This window comes from Schistocerca cancellata, unplaced genomic scaffold (genome assembly GCF_023864275.1).
Source record: "Schistocerca cancellata isolate TAMUIC-IGC-003103 unplaced genomic scaffold, iqSchCanc2.1 HiC_scaffold_426, whole genome shotgun sequence".
NCBI classification, from domain to species: domain Eukaryota; kingdom Metazoa; phylum Arthropoda; class Insecta; order Orthoptera; family Acrididae; genus Schistocerca; species Schistocerca cancellata.
In genome coordinates, this window is record NW_026046443.1 from 1,532,111 (window position 1) to 1,556,404 (window position 24,294).

General features: G+C 41.3%; 1 protein-coding gene across 1 annotated transcript in view; it reads right to left on the reverse strand.

Annotated features, from left to right (window-relative positions):
- The window catches only part of LOC126124779 (extracellular matrix organizing protein FRAS1-like), a 452,648-nt gene that overhangs the window by 168,338 nt on the left and 260,016 nt on the right, over window positions 1-24,294 (reverse strand). The window contains exon 6 of the mRNA XM_049915125.1: window positions 9,035-9,182. Within this exon, the coding sequence (XP_049771082.1) occupies window positions 9,035-9,182 (148 nt within the window). The remainder of the gene's footprint in view (window positions 1-9,034; window positions 9,183-24,294) is intronic.

The following is a 24,294-nucleotide window of genomic DNA, read 5'->3' on the forward strand; positions in this document are numbered from 1 at the left end:
ATGGTGTTCCCTTCTGACAAGGAGAAGTCCCCAGTGGTGGGATCAACTTTTTGAAAGCATCTTATATGGTGATGTAGGTTAAAGTCCCACATCCTGCAGCCATTCACCCTTGTGAGCCCTCATTTGCAAGTAACTGACAAATAAAATTTTCAGAATATCACGTGATGCTCTACAGCTTTAAAAAAGATATTTTTAATAGACTGGTTGTGCAGTGTAATGGTTAAGGTACAGGCCTCACATGGGTTGAATCTAGTCAGTCTTTATCAAAATGACTTTGTTAATTATTATTATTATTTTAATTTATTTAAATGTATTTTTTATTTGTACATCATTTTAATCACCATATTAACTTTTTCAGTTTTTTTCTTCCTGTCGTACATTTTCCACTTGGATTCTTTGTTAATGTGAATTTAATTCTTTTTATTAATGATATGAATATAATAGAGGGAAACATTCCACGTGGGAAAAATATATTTAAAAAGAAAGATGATTAGACTTACCAAACAAAAGCGCTGGCAGGTCGATAGACACACAAACAAACACAAACATACACACAAAATGTAGCTTTCGCAACCAATGGTTGCCTCGTCAGGAAAGAGGGAAGGAGAGGGAAAGACAAAAGGATTTGGGTTTTAAGGGAGAGGGTAAGGAGTCATTCCAATCCCGGGAGCGGAAAGACTTACCTTAGGGGGAAGAAAGGAGGAAAAAAGGACAGGTATACACTCGCACACACACACATATCCATCCTCATATACACAGACACAAGCAGACATTTGTAAAGGCAAAGAGTTTGGGCAGAGATGTCAGTCGGGGCGGATGTACAAAGGCAAAGATGATGTTGAAAGACAGGTGAGGTACGAGCGGCGGCAAATTGAAATTAGAAATTAGCGGAGATTGAGGCCTGGCGGATAGCGAGAAGAGAGGATATGCTGAAGGGCAAGTTCCCATCTCCGGAGTTCTGACAGGTTGGTGTTAGTGGGAAGTATCCAGATAACCCGGACGGTGTAACACTGTGCCAAGATGTGCTGGCCGTGCACCAAGGCATGTTTAGCCACAGGGTGATCCTCATTACCAACAAACACTGTCTGCCTGTGTCCATTCATGCGAATGGACAGTTTGTTGCTGGTCATTCCCACATAGAACGCTTCACAGTGTAGGCAGGTCAGTTGGTAAATCACGTGGGTGCTTTCACACGTGGCTCTGCCTTTGATCGTGTACACCTTCCGGGTTACAGGACTGGAATAGGTGGTGGTGGGAGGGTGCATGGGACAGGTTTTACACCGGGGGCGGTTACAGGGGTAGGAGCCAGAGGGTAGGGAAGGTGGTCTGGGGATTTCATAGGGATGAACTAAGAGGTTGCGAAGGTTAGGTGGACGGCGGAAAGACACTCTTGGTGGAGTGGGGAGGATTTCATGAAGGATGGATCTCATTTCAGGGCAGGATTTGAGGAAGTCGTATCCCTGCTGGAGAGCCACATTCAGAATCTGATCCAGTCCCGGAAAGTATCCTGTCACAAGTGGGGCACTTTTGGGGTTCTTCTGTGGTAGGTTCCGGGTTTGAGGAGATGAGGAAGTGGCTCTGGTTATTTGCTTCTGTACCAGGTCGGGAGGGTAGTTACGGGATGCAAAAGCTGTTTTCAGGTTGTTGGTGTAATGGTTCAAGGATTCCGGACTGGAGCAGATTCGTTTGCCACAAAGACCTAGGCTGTAGGGAAGGGACCATTTGATGTGGAATGGGTGGCAGCTGTCATAATGGAGGTACTGTTGCTTGTTGGTGGGTTTGATGTGGACGGACGTGTGAAGCTGGCCATTGGACAGGTGGAGGTCAACGTCAAGGAAAGTGGCATGGGATTTGGAGTAGGACCAGGTGAATCTGATGGAACCAAAGGAGTTGAGGTTGGAGAGGAAATTCTGGAGTTCTTCTTCACTGTGAGTCCAGATCATGAAAATGTCATCAATAAATCTGTACCAAACTTTGGGTTGGCAGGCCTGGGTAACCAAGAAGGCTTCCTCTAAGTGACCCATGAATAGGTTGGCATACGAGGGGGCCATCCTGGTACCCATGGCTGTTCCCTTTAATTGTTGGTATGTCTGGCCTTCAAAAGTGAAGAAGTTGTGGGTCAGGATGAAGCTGGCTAAGGTAATGAGGAAAGAGGTTTTAGGTAGGGCGGCAGGTGATCGGCGTGAAAGGAAGTGCTCCATCGCAGCGAGGCCCTGGACATGCGGAATATTTGTGTATAAGGAAGTGGCATCAATGGTTACAAGGATGGTTTCCGGGGGTAACATACTGGGTAGGGATTCCAGGCGTTCGAGAAAGTGGTTGGTGTCTTTGATGAAGGATGGGAGACGGCATGTAATGGGTTGAAGGTGTTGATCTACGTAGGCAGAGATGCGTTCGGTGGGGGCTTGGTAACCAGCTACAATGGGATGGCCGGGATGATTGGGTTTGTGAATTTTGGGAAGAAGGTAGAAGGTAGGGGTGCGGGGTGTTGGTGGGGTCAGGAGGTTGATGGAGTCAGGTGAAAGGTTTTGTAGGGGGCCTAAGGTTCTGAGGATTCCTTGAAGCTCCGCCTGGACATCAGGAATGGGATTGCCTTGGCAAACTTTGTAAGTAGTGTTGTCTGAAAGCTGACGCAGTCCCTCAGTCACATACTCCCGACGATCAAGTACCACAGTTGTGGAACCCTTGTCCGCCGGAAGAATGACGATGGATCAGTCAGCCTTCAGATCACGGATAGCCTGGGCTTCAGCAGTGGTGATGTTGGGAGTAGGATTAAGGTTTTTTAAGAAGGATTGAGAGGCAAGGCTGGAAGTCAGAAATTCCTGGAAGGTTAGGAGAGGGTGATTTTGAGGAAGAGGAGGTGGGTCCCGCTGTGACGGAGGACGGAACTGTTCCAGGCATGGTTCAATTTGGATAGTGTCTTGGGGAGTTGGATCATTAGGAGTAGAATTAGGATCATTTTTCTTCGTGCAAAGTGATATTTCCAGCAGAGAGTACGGGTGTAGGACAGTAAATCTTTGACGAGGGCTGTTTGGTTAAATCTGGGAGTGGGGCTGAAGGTGAGGCCTTTGGATAGGACACAGGTTTCGGATTGGGAGAGAGGTTTGGAGGAAAGGTTAACTACTGAATTGGGGTGGCCACGAAGAAAAATGATCCTAATCCTACTCCTAATGATCCAACTCCCCAAGACACTATCCAAATTGAACCATGCCTGGAACAGTTCCATCCTCCGTCACAGCGGGACCCACCTCCTCTTCCTCAAAATCACCCTCTCCTAACCTTCCAGGAATTTCTGACTTCCAGCCTTGCCTCTCAATCCTTCTTAAAAAACCTTAATCCTACTCCCAACATCACCACTGCTGAAGCCCAGGCTATCCGTGATCTGAAGGCTGACCGATCCATCGTCATTCTTCCGGCGGACAAGGGTTCCACAACTGTGGTACTTGATCGTCGGGAGTATGTGACTGAGGGACTGCGTCAGCTTTCAGACAACACTACTTACAAAGTTTGCCAAGGCAATCCCATTCCTGATGTCCAGGCGGAGCTTCAAGGAATCCTCAGAACCTTAGGCCCCCTACAAAACCTTTCACCCGACTCCATCAACCTCCTGACCCCACCAACACCCCGCACCCCTACCTTCTACCTTCTTCCCAAAATTCACAAACCCAATCATCCCGGCCGTCCCATTGTAGCTGGTTACCAAGCCCCCACCGAACGCATCTCTGCCTACGTAGATCAACACCTTCAACCCATTACATGCCGTCTCCCATCCTTCATCAAAGACACCAACCACTTTCTCGAACGCCTGGAATCCCTACCCAGTATGTTACCCCCGGAAACCATCCTTGTAACCATTGATGCCACTTCCTTATACACAAATATTCCGCATGTCCAGGGCCTCGCTGCGATGGAGCACTTCCTTTCACGCCGATCACCTGCCGCCCTACCTAAAACCTCTTTCCTCATTACCTTAGCCAGCTTCATCCTGACCCACAACTTCTTCACTTTTGAAGGCCAGACATACCAACAATTAAAGGGAACAGCCATGGGTACCAGGATGGCCCCCTCGTATGCCAACCTATTCATGGGTCGCTTAGAGGAAGCCTTCTTGGTTACCCAGGCCTGCCAACCCAAAGTTTGGTACAGATTTATTGATGACATTTTCATGATCTGGACTCACAGTGAAGAAGAACTCCAGAATTTCCTCTCCAACCTCAACTCCTTTGGTTCCATCAGATTCACCTGGTCCTACTCCAAATCCCATGCCACTTTCCTTGACGTTGACCTCCACCTGTCCAATGGCCAGCTTCACACGTCCGTCCACATCAAACCCACCAACAAGCAACAGTACCTCCATTATGACAGCTGCCACCCATTCCACATCAAACGGTCCCTTCCCTACAGCCTAGGTCTTCGTGGCAAACGAATCTGCTCCAGTCCGGAATCCTTGAACCATTACACCAACAACCTGAAAACAGCTTTTGCATCCCGTAACTACCCTCCCGACCTGGTACAGAAGCAAATAACCAGAGCCACTTCCTCATCTCCTCAAACCCGGAACCTACCACAGAAGAACCCCAAAAGTGCCCCACTTGTGACAGGATACTTTCCGGGACTGGATCAGATTCTGAATGTGGCTCTCCAGCAGGGATACGACTTCCTCAAATCCTGCCCTGAAATGAGATCCATCCTTCATGAAATCCTCCCCACTCCACCAAGAGTGTCTTTCCGCCGTCCACCTAACCTTCGCAACCTCTTAGTTCATCCCTATGAAATCCCCAGACCACCTTCCCTACCCTCTGGCTCCTACCCCTGTAACCGCCCCCGGTGTAAAACCTGTCCCATGCACCCTCCCACCACCACCTATTCCAGTCCTGTAATCCGGAAGGTGTACACGATCAAAGGCAGAGCCACGTGTGAAAGCACCCACGTGATTTACCAACTGACCTGCCTACACTGTGAAGCGTTCTATGTGGGAATGACCAGCAACAAACTGTCCATTCGCATGAATGGACACAGGCAGACAGTGTTTGTTGGTAATGAGGATCACCCTGTGGCTAAACATGCCTTGGTGCACGGCCAGCACATCTTGGCACAGTGTTACACCGTCCGGGTTATCTGGATACTTCCCACTAACACCAACCTGTCAGAACTCCGGAGATGGGAACTTGCCCTTCAGCATATCCTCTCTTCTCGCTATCCGCCAGGCCTCAATCTCCGCTAATTTCTAATTTCAATTTGCCGCCGCTCGTACCTCACCTGTCTTTCAACATCATCTTTGCCTTTGTACATCCGCCCCGACTGACATCTCTGCCCAAACTCTTTGCCTTTACAAATGTCTGCTTGTGTCTGTGTATATGAGGATGGATATGTGTGTGTGTGCGAGTGTATACCTGTCCTTTTTTCCTCCTTTTTTCCCCCTAAGGTAAGTCTTTCCGCTCCCGGGATTGGAATGACTCCTTACCCTCTCCCTTAAAACCCAAATCCTTTTGTCTTTCCCTCTCCTTCCCTCTTTCCTGACGAGGCAACCATTGGTTGCGAAAGCTAGATTTTGTGTGTATGTTTGTGTTTGTTTGTGTGTCTATCGACCTGCCAGCGCTTTTGTTTGGTAAGTCTCATCATCTTTCTTTTTAAATATAATTCTTTTTATTTATCTATAATAATATTTAAACATTTGAAACTGCCAGTGTATCAGTTAAAAAACAAAAGATGAAATAATCTATTTACATTGACTGTGGAATGGTGTCAAAATGTGTTTTTCAATACAAGATGTAGGTACATTTTTTGGATAATTATTGTCATACAAACATTTATTGTACTATAGACAAAATAATGCAGATGAAGTTTTAAACAAAAGACAGGATTATAAATAAAATGAAATTCAAGCTAAATGAGGGATGAAAATAATGAATGCAATAAGATCGACAGAAATATAGGATGATAAAACTGAAGAAATTAAACTGAAGTTAATATACAAAAATAATCAAAATCACATCAACAAAGATTCTGTGTGGAAAAAAAATGATACAAAGGAAAAGTGATATCAGATGAAAAAATTAATATGATGATTAAAATGACTCAACTAAGCAACAGAAATAAAAAAAATTACATTTAAAAAAATTAACTGAATAAAAATAAAGATCAAAGTCATTTCATTAAGATTCAAAAATAAAAATTTTCAAAGAGTGTGATGAAATTCAAACCCACAACCTTTTGTATGTGAGGCCTGTACCTTAACCATTACACTGCACAACCAATCTTTTACATACCCTGTTTTCAAAGCTATAGAGCAGCATGCTAAATTCTGAAATTTTGTTCCTTTAGTCATTCACAAATGATGGTTCACTAGGGTGAATGGCTGCATAGTGTGATACCTGGGACATTAACCAACATCACCATACATATGGTTTCAAAAAATTTGTCCAACCACTGAGGACCTCTTCTTGTGAGTCATGTAACTCAGAGTAAGAACACTGATTATAAAAAGACCCTAACCGACAGGAACTGGAGATGAGCCTCATGTCCAATCAATGGCAGTTGATCTCAAACTCAACAGGAATTGCTGCTGTCAGTGAATGCAGGTACATCTCAACCAGTTTCTGAGCAAACACTGAAAAGGGAAATACATGCAGTTCATATTGCAGTCAGATGCCTTACAAAAGGACATCACTCACAACATCACATAGAACTGCACAACTTCAATGGGCCAACAAACAGAAACTTCACAATAGCTGGCAGCAGCCACATAGTGAAGTCAGTTTAGTCATGATGTTGCCCCTCTTCAAATGACCGAAGGCATTGAGTGTACTAATATGCCCTATGAAGCATTTAACCCTCAGTGTGTGGAAGGTGTGGTTGAAAGACAGATGCTTCTGTGATAATTTGTTTTCCATTCTATGAGATGGCCCTACTCATTCAGGTTACCACGAACAGGAAAAAGGATGGTTATTTTAAAATTTTTGGTGACTAAGTGTTGTTTTTCCTTCTTTATCTTCATGTTGAGTATGCTGTCAGCACACATTTCTTTCCAGATGACAAAAACTGTGTCCACACAGCTGCACGTATAATTCACAGGCTGAAGAACACTCAAGTACCCTATCAGACCTTGACTCACATGCTAACTCTGTTGATCTTAATCCCATAGAAAATGTCTTAGATTATTTTGAACAGCCAATGAAATATAGCAATAATTATTCCCACAATTTGGTTACCTCATGTGATCCAATCAATGAGTGACTTCATTTGGATATGGCATACCTGAAGGAACTTGTGGACTCTTTTCCTTGGCAAACTGATGCCATTTTGAAGGTTAGAGATGATGTTACATGTTACAGACATAAACCAATGTTTTGCATCACCTCGGTTCTGAGAGTTCCATAACCTGTACAGGAAATTGGAATGGAGATCAACATAAACATCATTTACACCATTTTTATTCCTCATGAAAACCATACATTGCATGTTGTACCACCATACAGCAAGACCTTCAGAGGTGGTGGTCTAGATTGCTGTACACGCCAGTACCTCTAAAGCCCAGTAACATGTCCTCTTGCATTGATGCATGCCTGTATTCGTCATGGTATACTATCCACAAGTGCATCAAGGCACAGTTGGTCCAGATTTCCCACTCCTCAATGGTGATTTGGCATAGATCCCTCAGAGTGGTTGGTGGGTCATGTCATCCATAAACAGCCCTTTACAATCTATCCCTGGCATGTTCAATAGGGTTCAGGTCTGGAGAACATGCTGGCCACTCTAGTCAAGTGATGTCATTATCCTGAAGGAAGTCATTCACAAGATGTGCACAATGGGGGCACAAATTGTAATCCATGAAGACAAATGCCTAGCCAATACGCTGCTGATATGGTTGCACTGTTGGTCGGAGGATGGCATTCACGTGTTGTACAGCCATTATGGCATCTTCCATGACCACCAGTGGCATACGTCGGACCGACAAATGCCACCCCAAAACATCAGGGAACATCCACCTAGCTGCAATTGCTGGACAGTGTGTCTAAGGCATTCAGCCTGACTGGGTTGCCTCCAAACATGTCTCCGACCATTGTCTGGTCGAAGGCATATGCGACACTCATTGGTGAAGAGAACATGATGCCAATCCTGAGCATTCCATTCGGCATGTTGTTGGTTCGATCTGTACTGTGCTGCATGATGTCATTGTTGCAAATATGCACCTTTCCATGGATGTTGGGAGTGAAGTTGTGCATTATGCAGTGTATTGTGCACAGTTTTAGTCATAACACAATGTCATCTAGCTGCACCAAAAGCATTATTTAACATGGTGGTGTTGCTGTCAAGTTTCCTCTGAGGCATAATCTGTAGGGAGTGGTCGTCCACTGTAGTAGTAGCCCCTGGGTGGCCTGAACGAGGCATGTCATTGACAGTTCCTGTTCTCTGTATCTTCTCCATGTCTGAACAACATCGCTTTGGTTCACTCTGAGATGCCTGAACACTTCCCTTGTTGAGAGCCCTTCCTGGCACAAAGTAACAATGCAGACGTGATCAAACTGTGGTATTGACCATCGGGGCATGGTTGAACTACAGACAACATGAGCCATGTACCTCCTTCCTGGTTGAATGAGTGGAACAGATCAGCTGTTGGAACCCCTCTGTCTAACAGGTGCTGCTCATTCATGGTTGGTTACATCTTTGGGTTGGTGTAGTGACATCTCTGAACATTCAAAGGGACTGTGTCTATGATACAATATTCACAGTCAACGTCTGTCTTCAGGAGTTTGGGGAATTGAGGTGATGCAAAACTTTTTTTTTGATGTGTGTATTAGCATGATGTTTCCTGGGTATAAGTGTGTGTGTGTGTGTGTGTGTGTGTGTGTGTGTGTGTGTGTGTGTGTGTGTGTGTGTGTGTGTGCATGCGCATGTGTGTGTGTGTGTAGGTGGGTGGGTGGGTATGTACGCTTGAGGTACACATCCTTTTCGCAATAAATGCCAAAATAATTTCACAATCTTCATTTTTAGACATAAATGAAAATAAACATTTCTTAGATGTTATACGTACCAATTCCAAGTTTTATAACTGTTCCATTAGCAAATAGTAGAGACAGAACTCCTCTTCTTGGTATATCCGTTATTACATATCGTATATCATGAAGTCTGTTCTTGATGTCATCAAGCTCAAAAACATGTGTAACATTTATTGTTTGCCCCTGTAACAAAATTTTAAAAGAAGTAAAAGAATAATTTGTTAGTTGTAGTAGGTGCTGAGAAGTGATTTGTAAAAGTGGAATCATGTACAGGGTCATAGAAGCTACAAAAAATGAGGGAAACATATTTTGAACTATGCTAAAATTACATGAAAATGGAAAGGAATGTTACATGTTGGCATGAGCTGTTGTTATTTCTGGGCTTTATATTTCTGTTTCACTTCAATAAATAATATGACAATGAATTTTTATTGAAGAGCCAGCTAGATAACCAACTGTCCTGACTGGGGTTTCATGTGGTTCCCCCTAATCACACTAAGTGAATCTTGAGAGGATAGATTTAATAATATCAAAGCTGAATTACTTATCATCCTTGACAAAGTGAGCTATTGCTATTCCCACACCACTCATTACTACCTTATGTTCCCCTCCTAACCTCCTTTTCAAACCATATGACATTAACTGACCATAATCTCCATTCCAAGGTTCTTACTCCTACCATTGTTCCCACTGTAAAACGTGTCTCATGCAGCCATCCACTACCTTCTACAACATTTAAAGACATAGCAACATGAGAAACCACATATATTGTTTAGCAATTACCACATATCCACTGCACAGCTTTTTATATAGGAATGACTACCACTAAACCAGCTGAATGCATGAATGGACACAGAAGAAGCATTCACTTTGGAGAGACCCGTACCCAAATGCTGAGCAGGATTTACAGCATGACAAGTAACATGACTGCTTGCTACACAACATCGACCATTTGGATCATCCTAATCAGCCATAGTTCCCCTAAATTCCATCGGCAGGAACCTGCTCACCAACATATCATCAAATCTTCCTGGACTGAACCACCATTAATTAATCCCCTCTCCCATTTATTTATATGGTTTTTTGCCAGCAGCTTCTTTTTTTTTAAAAAAAATTACTCAACTCTTTCTCTATTTCCCTCTTTTTCCTTTTTGTCTTTTCTTTATTTATCTTCTGTTTTACTTTTTTGTCTGTATGTTTCTCTCTTTTTCTTGTCCCCCCCCTCCCCAAATCTCCTTTTCTGCTTCGCTCTCAGTTCTTAATTGAGCTATCTCTTTCCACTACTCATTTAACTTCTTTGCAATTCATCTTCACTTTTACTCTCTCCTATCTTCTCAGGACTGGTTCAGTGATTATCAACATTTATTATTTGTCTCCTTCTCTCTCTCTTACATCTTTCTCTTCACCTTTTTCTTCCCTATGTCTGATAACAGCTGAGCCCCCTCCCCCCAACCTGGAGTGACCAGCCTCTCAATCAGAATCTTCCCAGATCTGTCCCTCTTTTATCCATGGTGAAGGAACTAAGAGTTCTTAAACCTAGGTACAGTCTTTATACTTTTCGCATGTCAGTTGATGGGAATGAAATTTACAATGCAAGGAAAAGATAGATTGCTACTTACTATAAAATGACACATTAAGTTGCAGACAGACACAATTAAAAGATATCTACATGTGAACTTTTGGCTACAGCCTGTAACATTACGAGTCAAGATAGCTGTAACGGAAATTGAATAGCGTAAAGTTATCATTAAAAACGCACGCCACGCGATTTAATTGAATAGCGTAAAGTTATCATTAAAAACGCACACCGCGCGATTTGTGACGATTTGGTTGGTCATAATAGTAGTAACATGCTTTTGAATACAATTAAAATATAACGGCGATACCTGTTTAGTGTTATTGGAAATAATATGTAGTAAATTAATGAGTAAGGTAGCCGATCCTATAAGAAGAGGTAAAATTGGGCATATTAAGGTGTTTTGCTTTATATCGACTAAGCCGATGATACGGCGTCTTTTTTTTTTTTTTTTTTTTTTTTTAGTTTACTCTTAGAAATAAATAAGTAACGAAGTGCTAATTGTGCGTTGTGAAAAATATAGGGGCGAATTTTAAATAGCTACAGTGTACAATCAGACTAAAAAATGGACATTCAGTTACGCGAAATAGCGGACAGCGAAGTGTGGTCATTAAATTGAGTACACCTACAGGGTGGTCAATTCCGGGATAAGTCTATTCGCATCTCACGAGGGACGCGGTATTGAGACCGGTTTTTTTCTTATTATATCACGGAGAGCGGGCTTCAATTTATAAAAAGGAGAAAAGCTGTATCATTATCATTGACTGTTGGTGTTAAGCAACCAAAACTGTTCATCAAAGGGTTTCGGTGAATGAGTGGTGAATGCGAAATGAAACTGTGAACGAAGTTATATTAAATAAAGCAGAAGAGACAAGACAGTTTGGTCGTATCTGTTATTATTCCATCAACCGTAACATTTCTTCTCGTTGTACGAAGCCTTTATAGATGATCGTTATGACAATTTGTTTTGAAGGGATCTCGTTACGAGTTAAGTTTTGGGGACCTGGTCAACAAGGGATAGTTCGTAGATCTTAACTACTGCAGCTATTCTGGAATCAGGTGCTACCGTGACCGTTGTGTGTTGTCAATGGCTTAAGGTCATCATATCTCATGCTCTAAGATCGACGCGCCTTTCCTCTTGGTATAACGGTGTCTCACGGTAACAACGACAACGCCGACGGCGAATGAAGATACGGTAGAAGTGGCGTCAAAACGTGCGGCTCGATCGAGGAGGATTGCTGCATCGAGTCGAGTGTCATCCGGATTCACGAACCCTAGAGTTGGAAAATATTGTAGCAGCCAGTGAGTCTGTCCAATGAAAGAGGTATTCTTCAATAATCGCTAAAAGTGAGCGATACTTCCAGGTATGATTAAAATAACTGTATAATTATAAAAAAAAGAAGTTGAGACTTGTGATTTCGGTAGATAAATATAAATAAATACATAGTGAAAATAAGTGTGTGTCTTGGTATTGAATAATAATGTCAAAATGAACGAAAAGAATACATGATAATGTGCAGTTGAGTAGAGTAATGAGTAGAGAGAGAGAGGAAAGTGAAGAGGATATGGATGATGCATCCCATGAGCTCAATCTGGGACAGGAGACATGTACAGATAATAATACAGTTATTGATTTAGATCCGTTAGGAGATTCAAATACAATGATAAGTAAGGTAAGCAGCGTGGGAGAACATAAAGATCTTGAGGTTTCGGAAGTCGATCAGCAAGTTGATCCTCAAAATGGAAATATTAATCAAAAAATGTTTGATATGCTGGTATCAATAAATACTCAAATGGGTGTAATGAATGGAAGACTTGGTTCACTAGAAAAAGATAATAATTAATTAAAAGAGGACAATCAAAAGTTAAACGAAAAATTTGAGGCCAAATTTGGTTCATTAGAAGTTAAAATGGATTCTTTGGAAAGCAAACTGAACACCTTTGATTATAAACTGGAAAATACTAAGAAAGAATTAAAGGCGGACTGGGAGACTCAATTAAATGCGAAATTTGGAGAACTAGATGTAGAGTTTTCTAACACCTTAGAAAGGCAATATAATAATTTAATGGGAAAGCTTCATGACGTAGAAAAGAAATATGAGGTAGTTTCGAAGAGTTATGATGGCCTGTCCAATAGGATGGTTAAGTGTGAAAGCAGCTGTTTCAATGCTAGCGCACAGATAGAAGAGCTTTCGAAACAAATAGTCGAGTTTGAGTCCGATGTCCGATGCTCGTAAGGGGATTGACAAGTATTTAGTAGATCAAACTAAAGGACTTGACGAAGATCTATCTGAATGGATAGAAATGAAAGAAAATGAAATTGTAGACAAGGTTAAGACTACTATTGGATCCCAGCCAAATGAAAATATCAATGAGCACCTAAGTAGAAATGATGAATTAATTAAGCTCTTCACTAGTGAAATTCAGAAAATAAAAGAGAAAATAGTTGATGAGTTACCTAAATGGCAAAAGGAAACCAATCATAAATTGGCGGAGTTAGAACGAAAGTCATCACAAAATTTGTTGACAGAGGACGAACGTTCGGAGAATAGGTCGAAAAACAACCGAACATGTGAAAATACGAAGTACAATTGTGGTGAAAATTTGCATTGGGAAGTTGATGATTCGGTTGGTAAAGATGATGATTCTTTTGGTCAGCGAGGATATTTGTCTTCTTTAAAGGTGGAGAACAGCATTTTTTAAAGTAGACAATTCCCAACATTCTCCACTGAAAAGAACAACCTGCATCCGAAAATCTTTATCAATAATTTCAAAAGAATATTTCCACGTAGCTGGTCAGAACACGACCGACTTCAATTTATAGTATCCAAAATTACCAGAGAAGCCGCATTATGGGCCGCTGAAGTAAGTGAAAGTTGCCATACTTGCGCTGAGTTTGAACAACTTTTTTTGGCTAAATACTGGTCGTCGAGTAAACAAGAGAAATTAAGAAAAGAGGTTTACCAACCTGAGTATTTTAACAGTAAAAGGAGTACTTTAAGGCAATATTTTGAAAAGTACATAAATAATACACGTTATTGGAGTGATCCAATTTCTCACAAGGAAGTGATCAGAATTTTGAAGGGAAGGTTGCCCATAAATATACGTGAAAAGTTAATAAATGTTCCTGACCACGATGTAGAACAGTTCTTGTCGGTGATTGACTCTATAGATATGATTATGGAAGACGCAAGACAAATGAGTGGTAATCAAATGTCGACTCACACTCATGGTAATACGAATAATTATAATAATAATAATAATAATACCGAAAACCAGGGCAAACCCGCATCACAGGAGCGTGGACAATCTTCATCCTATGGTTGCAATAAAAACAATGATTATAATAAATATAGAAGAGATACTTACTGTGCTAGAGGTAAACCTCGATATGGTGACGCGAATGTGCATAGTAGTGATATTAATAAGAGTAACAGGTACCCAAGTGATGATCCCAATTGTATTCGACCTTGGGAAGATAATTCGAAGCATAATGTTCATCGGCAGGATGGAACAAATGCCTCGAGTCCTCATCCAGCACAAGGAGTTATACCAATGGGCGAAGGAGCCTCCAATGTGCGACGGGGTGAATACCATAACTCGGATCATACTGTACGGATTGTGGAAGTTCATGAACCCCCACCGATGACTCAACGAGATAGATTAAACTAATACCAGTCACCAAATGCCTTCCTAGGATGACTGGAAAGGAGAAGGAAGGCAGGCATCAATTTGAACAGAGAGTATTAAGGCACAATAATGATCAGGATATAAGGAATGAATTAATTGAAGAAAAACCTGAAGTTTCTAATAAATGTGGACAAATTTTACAGGCAATAATTCCAACAAGTATAAATAATGTTGATGTTGAAATATTAATTGATACTGGAGCAACTATTAGTGTCATGACGCTGGACTGTTTAAGCCGAGGGGTAAAAATACCCACTTTTCCTATCACAGGATGTACCGTGTCTGGCGCGTTCAGCGCAAAAATGCAAAAAGTTGTGAAACAGGTACGTGTCGACGTTACAATACGGGGGGCTCAAATAGAAAGTACATTCCTGGTTGTTCCTAAAATGACAGTACCATGTATCTGGGGTTTGGATTTTTTATGTGAGACTGGTGCAATCATTAATTTAGAGAAAGGTGAATGTATATTTAATTCCAATGGTAATGGTTTGACAGCCACCCTGAGAAAGGGCCGAGTAATTCCAAATCAGTTGTGTATGAATCTAATGGTAAAATATGTCAGTATTGATGATGAAAATGTGTATGATATATGCCTTATTGAATGTTCTGAAGAAATGATTGATAAAATGTCATTGCAGGAAAAGGTGTTAGAATCAGAATATTTATCTGTTATCCAAAGGGACGAACTGTACTACTTATTGGAAGCATATCAGTCAATTTTTAGTAAACGTCCGGGTATAATAAAAGACTTTGAATTCCATATAAAGACGTATGCACATAAACCCTTTTGTCGTACTCCCTATTCTATCCCATGGACAAAGAAAGAAGTAGTCAGAAAGGAAATCAATAAAATGTTAGAATGGGGTATTATTGAGCCCTCAGATTCCGAATATTGTAACCCTCTTGTGGCGGTAATTAAACCCAATGGTGACATCAGATTGGTGTTGGATGCCAGAGAGATCAATAAGATCATTATACCTGTACAAACGCGACCGGAGAACCTAGAAGAGTTAGTACAAAAGTTTTATGGTGCCCGCTTCTTAACTTCTTTGGATATGCGTAGTTCATATTGGCAAACTAGAATATCGAAAGAATCTAGAAAATATACTGCATTCATTTTTCTGGGCCGAAGTTACCAGTTTACCGTCATGCCATTTGGGTTGAAAACAAGCGGTGGTGTTTTCATATCGGCATTAGATACCGTACTGGGTAGAGACCTTTTGAATGAAGTTACGTTATATGTGGATGATTTGCTAATTGCTTCTGAAACTTGGGAGGAACATTTGGACTTATTAAGAAGAGTTTTTGCGAAATTTTTGGAATACGGATTTACTGTAAATTTGAGCAAATCCAAGTTTGCTCATAACCAATTGAAATTTCTTGGACATATAATCACTCCTGAAGGGATAAAACCAAATCCTAAAAAGATGGATGCGATTAACAGATGTGCTTATCCAAAAAATAGGACGGAATTAAAGTCATTTATCGGCTTAGTTTCATTTTTTCGACGATTTTTACCCAATCAGTTAGGAAGCCAAGACTGTTTCTTACGGCTGTTAAGAAAAAATGTCATGTGGGAGTGGAACTCCGAATGCATGCAAGCTTTTGATAACATCCACAATGCTTTGACTAATGCTCCACTGTTACATCATCCGAGACTTGATCAAGATTTTTATATTGCTGCGGATGCTTCGGAAACAGGATTGGGTGCCACTCTTTTCCAGATGGACAATCCAGAAGATATCAGTACCATCAAAATAATTGGGTTTGCCAGCAGAACACTCTCTAGCTGTGAACGCGCATATTGCACTACTGAATTGGAAGTACTGGCCGTGGTCTGGTCCCTTAGAAAGTTTCGCTATTTTGTATATGGAAAGAAGATCATTGTATTCTGTGACCACAAAGCTTTATCTTTTATTTTAACAGGAAGGATGTTCCATGAATGAAGATATGGTAGAAGCCTTCCTCAGAAAAAGAAAGAGAATCACATACACATTTATTCACACCATAAAGCTCACCCCACACATATGTGACTACCATCTCTGACAGCTCAGACTAGAATGTAACTGTGATATCAAACAGGAGCAGCAATCTGGAGGTGATGGGGAAGGGGAAGGCATAGCAATGTATGGGTGAGGAGAGACAAGAGTGCTGTCTGGCAGTCTGTGTAGGGACTAGGCTGCCAACAGGTGCAGCATCAGGAGACTGTGGGGCAGCCCCACACCCCCCACCTCCAGATTCCTGCTCCACAGCCTCCTGTCACTGCACCTGTTGGCAGTGTAATCCCTGCACATGCTGCTAGACAGCACTGTTCTCTCCCCTCACCCATACATTGCTATCCCTTTCCCTTCCCCACCATCTCCAGACTGTGCTCCCATTCCATGTGACACTAGCATTCTGGTCTGAGCTGGTGGAGATGGTGGTCATATGTGTGTGGGGCATACTTGCTTTCTTTTTTTGATGAAGTCTGTGGCCAAAAGCTAATGTGTAATTGTCTTTTAGTTGTGCCTGTCTGCAACTTAATGTGTCATCCTTACAGTAAGTAGCAATCTATCTTTCTTGCATTGTTGATATTCCAATATCGAGTTTCCATTGTTTGATTTAGTATTGAAATTCAGCTTCATTAAGGGGACATTGTACGTAAAATTCATTGAAATTTGACATTTTCTGTTTTCTGCTCCATAATGTACTGAACAATTTGGTATATTTATTATACATTAAAACCTATTTACAGAGATTTGGCAAATCCTGAGCTACTAAAGAAGTGTTTACATAGGAAGACCCAGAATGTGAATGAGTCTTTCAATAATGTTGAGTGGTGCTGTGTGCCTAAAAATATATTTGTTGGCCTTGTGACTGTGAGGTTAGCAGTGTCTGATGCTGTAATAACTTTTAATGGTGGGAACTATGAAAGATTCTAAGTTCTGGAGAAGTTAGGGGTAAGATTTGGACAGAACACAGCTAAAGGACTGCAGGAACTGGATGAGCTTCTGTGTGTGAATCACAGTTAGCTGCTCAGCAAATGACAAAAGAAGCAAGAAAGAAAAGGAGGCAGCAAGCACTGGGCTGCTGTGACACTGAAGAAGACACAGGCTATGGGACTGGGCAATTCTAGAGTATAAAAGTCGCAGAAATGTAAGTCTGTATAAGAATTTGTTATAATAAAGTTTTAAACCTCAATATCTCTGAACTACATTTTTTTGCAATAAATGACCCATTTTATAAAAATGCACTGATGGTAGAGACATGAAATTTTCAGAGTATGCCAAGTGTGAGATTCAACACAAAACACATATGGAAATAGAATAATTGAAATATCCTGTGTTGTTTTGTTTCTATGTTCATTGATTTACAAAATACTGTCAAAAAATTGAGTGTATGAAAAAAAACAGATAACATGCCCAGCAGTACAATTTTAGTAATGATTCTAGTTCAGTGTATCTAGAAAGGTGCATTCAACAATTATGGAAAATTGTAAGTTGGTGTCTTAAAAAGTTTCCAAGATAATGGGTCACAAAATTTGATAATTTAACATTGGTAGCATAGGACATACACTGTCTCCTTAAGGTAAGTACTGGCTCTATCTCTCCTCAGTCATCTCTGAGTTAACAAATGTTAAATGTTAACAATAAGAGGTCTTACTAAAAATTTAATGTATGATTTAAAGCTTGATTATTAACATCACTCTCAGTGGATTCTAACTTCAGTACTGTGCAACACTTGGTTCCAATGTGTGAGGAGGTTGCCTAGGGAAGTGCAGCAAAATAACCTGTTACTCAATGTATATAGATTCCTTAGAACTATATGAATTATCCAGTAGAGCATGATTCTGGTGTGAAGACAAGATCAAATAAGTAGCAATGAAATGCAAATCTTTCTAGTTAAAGTTTTTAGGTGATGAAACAGTCTGAGGTACCACTATTGCATCTAATTCTTTCCATTTCACAATTTTCATTCAGTAAAGGCGCTGAAATTATCAGGGCTCCTTCCTCATGTTTGTACCCAGTCTAAAACTTGATATTTTTTTCAGTTTGTATCTGATGAACTATATATCACTGAGATAAAAAAAAAAAAAAAAAAAAAAAAAAAACCACAGGAGAATAAAATGAAGCTGAAATTTATGTATCAATGTATCAATTTGTTGACTTTTCCCAATGCTCTGCTCCAGTGTTGATGGACATAATCCTATAAGCTGGGAGAAAACACACATTCTATGCTTATAACACACACATTATCAAACAATTGCTAATACACCAAATTGCATAAGAGGTTTACTCTTTCCATTGTATAGATTATGTTTACATTTAATGCCTAAAATTAATTTAATTAATTGTGTAAGTAAATAAAAATGTGTCGTGTGGCTCCCAGCCTTGTGGAGTCATTCTGATTTGATGTCATTTTGCCTGCTTGCATATCAATATTGCTACATGTTAATTCAAGCAGCTCCTCATTTGGCCTTATGATGGTGAGTGGGTTACCTTACAGATTTTTCCATCTCAGGAATCAAAACCAGTTCCTATATATCAATAGGTAGAAACACAAATTATTTGACTACAAAGGTAGGCAATAGGTTCAGCCATCTTTCGACATTTTTTTTGTTTCAAGACACAGATTTAGTACATTTCTTTTTCAAGTGTCCTATTATTCGTCTTCATAAATTCTTGTTTTAAAGATAAGTAACTATTTTGTGGTATATAAAGGAGAACACTTTAATATATCATTCACTTATGTATAGCACTACAGCATGCTTGGATAAGAAAACAACTGACTGACACAGAGTAACTATTTCAGCATTATTGCGTGGAACATGGAACATATATAAAAACACCTTGCATAACATATTACAAGACACAGAAAATAATTAATGCTTAACACTTCTCCTTAATTATTTTTCTTCTTAATTCTTGAAACACTTTTACAGTCTGTGGCTTATTGAGTATATCAGCAAGTTGACTTGAACTGTCCACATGTTTCAGTTTGACAGTCGTCCCCATGTGTTGTGAATAAACTTTCATGAAATTTCAATGTGTTTCTTGCCTCTTGTTATTTTTCCTTCATAAGTATTCTTCAACATATGTATTGCAGCTTGATTATCAACACAGAGTTCTGTTGGTTTATTCAAACCTGAAATTCTAAGTTCTTGTAAGAGGTGTCATATCCAACATATAACATTGATTGAAGAGACAGCAGCTCGGCATTCTGCTTCAGCAGTTGAAGTTGCCACAAGACGCTGTTTTCGAGCATACCAGACAATGAGCCCTCCTCACATAATAAGAACTCTGCTGGTGGAGCATCTGTTTGCAATATCACCACCATTATCAGAATCTGTATAAGGAAGCAATGTTGAGCCTCCACCAAATAATATGCCATACTTCATAGTTCCTTTTAGGTACTGAAAAATTCGTTTCACCATTTTCCAGTGACTAACCATTGGTTTATTACTAAATCTGCTTCAGTAATCAACAGCAAAACTAATATCAGATGTGATATTGTTGCAAGATACAGTAGACAGCCTATAGCTTCTCTATAAGGTTCAGTCCATTCAAATTGTTCATCATTGACAAAATTTACTACATCTGTCATCATTCCATGGTCCATAGGTGTGGCAACTGAATTTAAATCATCAAACTTAAATTGCCTTAAGATTTTCTTTGTAAATGTAGATTGATGTAAAAAGATTCCTTGTGAACATATTTTAATTTCCATTCCAAGATATGTAATTTGGTTTCGCATTTTCCAATCAAATGTTATTTCAAACATCTGATTAAGTTTGTTCAAAACTTCAGTGATGTTGTCTTTCATCCTTCCAATAACTAGTCCATCATCAACAAACAATGCTATAATGCTGCTTCTGTCTTCATTGTAATAGATACAAGGATCATTGTCTGTATTTTCAAATCTTAATGTCATCAGATAATTTGAGAATTTCTCATTCCAGTTCTTTGGAGCTTGTTTTAGGCCATATAAACTCTTCTTTAGCTTACAATCTCTATTTGTACCATCATTGAATCCATCAGGTTGATTCATGTAGATTTACTCTTGCATATCACTGTATAGAAATGCTGTCTTCACATCAAATGTTGCTATTTTCATTTTATTTTTAGCCACAATACTAAGAAATGTCATATTGTGCTACAGGACTAAAAGTTTCTGAATAATCCAGTCCTTCTTCTTGCTCAAAACCTCTTGCAACTAATCTGACTTTATAATGCTCATCTTGCTTTTTATGCAATACTAAGCAACAGGTTAAAGGTTTTGCATTCTTTGGAAGTTCTACAAGATGCCAAGTTTTTAATTTTATCAGCGATTTGTATTCTTCAGACATTGCTTTATACCAGCTCTTATGTTTCAAGGCATTTGAAACAGAAATGTTTTCAACTTCACCAATCATGCCAAAGTTTGCATTATTATTATGTTGCATGTGATCCATTTCCTAGTCTGTAAATATAACAGGATGCCTAAGGATGAAGGTTTCTTGGGTCTTCAGCTGGATGATAGCGTTGATATGACATTTCGGGAAGTGTCATACTACCCATCTTCTGACTTCGCCAGAAGGTGGGTAGTATGACACTTCCTGAAATATCATATCAACACTATCACCTGGCTGGAGACCCGAGAAACCTTCATCAGTAGTTTGTGCCGGAAAAGCCTACAGTCACATAGGATGCCTAAGATTTTGTTGGTCATGTAATTTTGGTGGTGAGACTTCATTTTGTTTTATGTTGCCATGGACGTTCTTGCCAGGAACACACCAATGACTGTTGTGCTGGCCTGCTGTACGGCCTCTCCTGCCAAGGACCAGCCAGTTTTCCAAGGGACACTGAAGCTGCCTTCATCCCCTCTCCCAGGTCATCTGCCAAAGCTGCCACCTTTACACAAAGCCGACCCTGTATCATGGTTTGTACTTGTCGAGCATCTTTTTGATTTGCATCACGTGTCTCGTCATGCATCTCCGTGATCACTTGGACTTAATTTGTGATCTAGTCCTCTCACCACCCCCTCCACCAAAGTACGAGTTCGCGAAGAAAATGATCATGGAATGACTCGCCTGCTCACCATAAGAATTAAATCATCATGATCTTGCACAAGGAGCACCTGAGGGACTGAACTCCCTCACAACTCTTGCACCGCCTTCGGTTACTTGTGAGTGAGCATACCATGCTGGACGTCACTCTGTGGGCGGTGTGGTCTGCCAAATTTCTTACCAACCTACAGATCCACCTGCTACCGCACTCCTTCGAGTCAATCGGCTCTTGTCTCTGCATCACACGCCAACTGTATTCATTGCTACAACAAAACCAACCAGCTCACCACTCACTGCTAGTTGGCACAACTGCTACTGCTTACTGGCTGTCTGCTGGCAGAGGCAGGGCTCACTCCGCCTCCACGCCTTCTACATCGCCTGGCAGTATCCGCTCGTTCTCTCCACAGTATGAGCACTCCATACCATACATGCCGGTATACATGCTGGAACAAATCAATGAGGACAAGCTTCCTCCACTGCTGCAGTCACCACCACCACTGCACCCACTCATCTGTACTGCTGGTACCACAATATTTTCAGCAAAAATGCCAAGAAGTGCTGATTACCTTGCCAGCACCCAAACGCCAACCGCAGGACCTAAAAGACGCTGAGTCCTGCAGGGAACCTCACAGACATCCTCATACATTGCACTCCATCCACTCATCTGCCCAGCCGAACAGTCGTTTGTACGTGACTGACATTTGATCATGTCTAGTTTTCCTAGTCGACACTGGTGCTGACGTGTCTATCATAACTAAATCGAGGCTCCCCCGTCTTTTCACTGAGGAAGTCACTTCTACAAGCTGTCAACGCATCAACATTACAAACCTCAGGCTCTGTCAAAGTTATGGTGCACCTATCTCCTTCTCTGTGTTTTCCGTGTACTTTCTACATTGCTGACATCGATGAATCAATTCTCAGTAAGGATCTTTTGTCCCATTACAAACCCTCTCTGAACGTAGTTCAGGACTCATTCCCACACCATCCCACTAACACTCAGATACTGTGCTCCCGCACTTATGTTCCACATTCTGTTTCAATTTTGACATGCAAACCTACTGTCAGAATATGACTCGGCGGCACAAAGCTGCCGGGAAAACGACAAGCTGAAACAATGAATAGAACACATTTACAATGAGCTTGTCGTGGCTTGTACCCCGTTGCTGAAACTGCAGTCCACAGTCCTGCCACCTAATCATGTTTCTCCAGCAGACACCAGCTTGGACACTCATCAGGTTAGTTCAAATACATTTATTGCGTGAGATGATTCGCATCCGGTAGACTCTGCATCCTCAATGCACTCGCCACGTTCACTGCCATATGTGTCAGACAGTGCTTGTAATAACAGTTGTGCGTGCAATATGACCACACAGGCAGCCACCCTGCAAGTTGATAAACATTCTCCCTCTCTCGCACGCCAGACACATGCGATGCCAAAGCTGCTCTCGTCCACACCAGGTACCAAGTGCAAGGTTGACAGCAGACAGTCACCATGCATTCTGACCCACTCCATGCTGTGCACACAGCTGCCCTCTCCAAACAAGTGCATGACGTGCTCATGTGCTAGACATGTGCTGCCTTTTCCCACTCCCATTAATGGCTACACCTCTTTGTGCCCTACTCATCCAAAAACTTCGCGTCAGGACACTGATCAATGTCGTGTGCAGTTCTCTGTTTCTTCCGTCACTGACGGAATGACACACAAGATAGTTACCACTGCTGGACCTCCTATTATGCACAAGGTTAGACACCTCAATCCTATTAAGCTGAGCGCAGCCTGGCAGCAAATTAATGAACTTTTGGAGGCAGGTACCCTGCAACCATCAGACAGCAATTGGTCTTCACCGATCCACCTCATCCCCAAACATGACGGTTCTTTCTGAATGTGCAGTGACTACAGATGTTTAAATGCTCGTACTGTCATGGACTATTACCCTTTGCCTAACATAAATGATTTCACTCTTATGTTATCGGGTGCTACAACCTTCAGTGTTATTGACTGTAAATGTGCCTACCACCAGATTCCCGTAGTGCCGGATGACATCCCTAAAACAGCTATTATCATGCCTCTTGTTTTGATCCAATACAACTTCATGCCATTTGGTCTAAAAAACGTGGCGCAAACGTGGCAGCGTTTCATTGACTCCATCTTACAACAATTTGAGTTTTGCTTTGCATACCTGGACAACATACTCATTTTCAGCAAGTCAGCAGAGGAACATGAAAATCATTTATCCATGGTCCTCCAGACCTTGAACTCCAATGGCGTCGAGGTCAACTAAGAAAAATTCCAGTTGTGTCAGCCTTCCATCTCTTTCTTGGGTTACACCATCTCCACCAACAGAATACAGCCTCCCAAATCTCGCATGCACACCATCACTTCACTGCTGCCCCCGGCTACTTACAAGCCACTGTGCAGGCCCCGCTGACACACTCACTGTCGGGTAAACAGACTTCAGGACTCAAACCCGTTTGCTGGAGTGCTCCTATGCTGGAGGCTTTCAATGCATTAAAGACTTCTTCAGCTCACGCTGTAACACTCGCCCACCCCACCCCCTCAGCCAAATTGTTTATCACTACGGATGCCAGTGACATCACAGTGGGAGTGGCACTACAGCAACGCAAGCAGACATTGTTTCCCCTCTTCATTTCTTCTCTAAAAAACTACCAAGAGCTCAGAAGAAATACTCTGCTTTCGATAGAGAACTCCTTATGGTCTACAAGGCTGTCAAACACTTCCACCCCGATGTGGAGGGTCGCTCGTTCTTCATCCTCATGGATCACAAACCACTCGCAGACCATTTCTGCAACCCCCTCAAGGACCCACCTCCTTGGCATTTCCATCACTTTGATCTAGTCTCCCAATTCAAAACTGATGTTCGCTACATCAAGGGAATGGACAGCATCACCACAGATTTTTTTTTGCGGATCAAAACTATTTCATGCATCATTGACTTATCCAACCTGGCCGCCTCCAACGAGGAATCTCAAGCTCTCCTTATGGA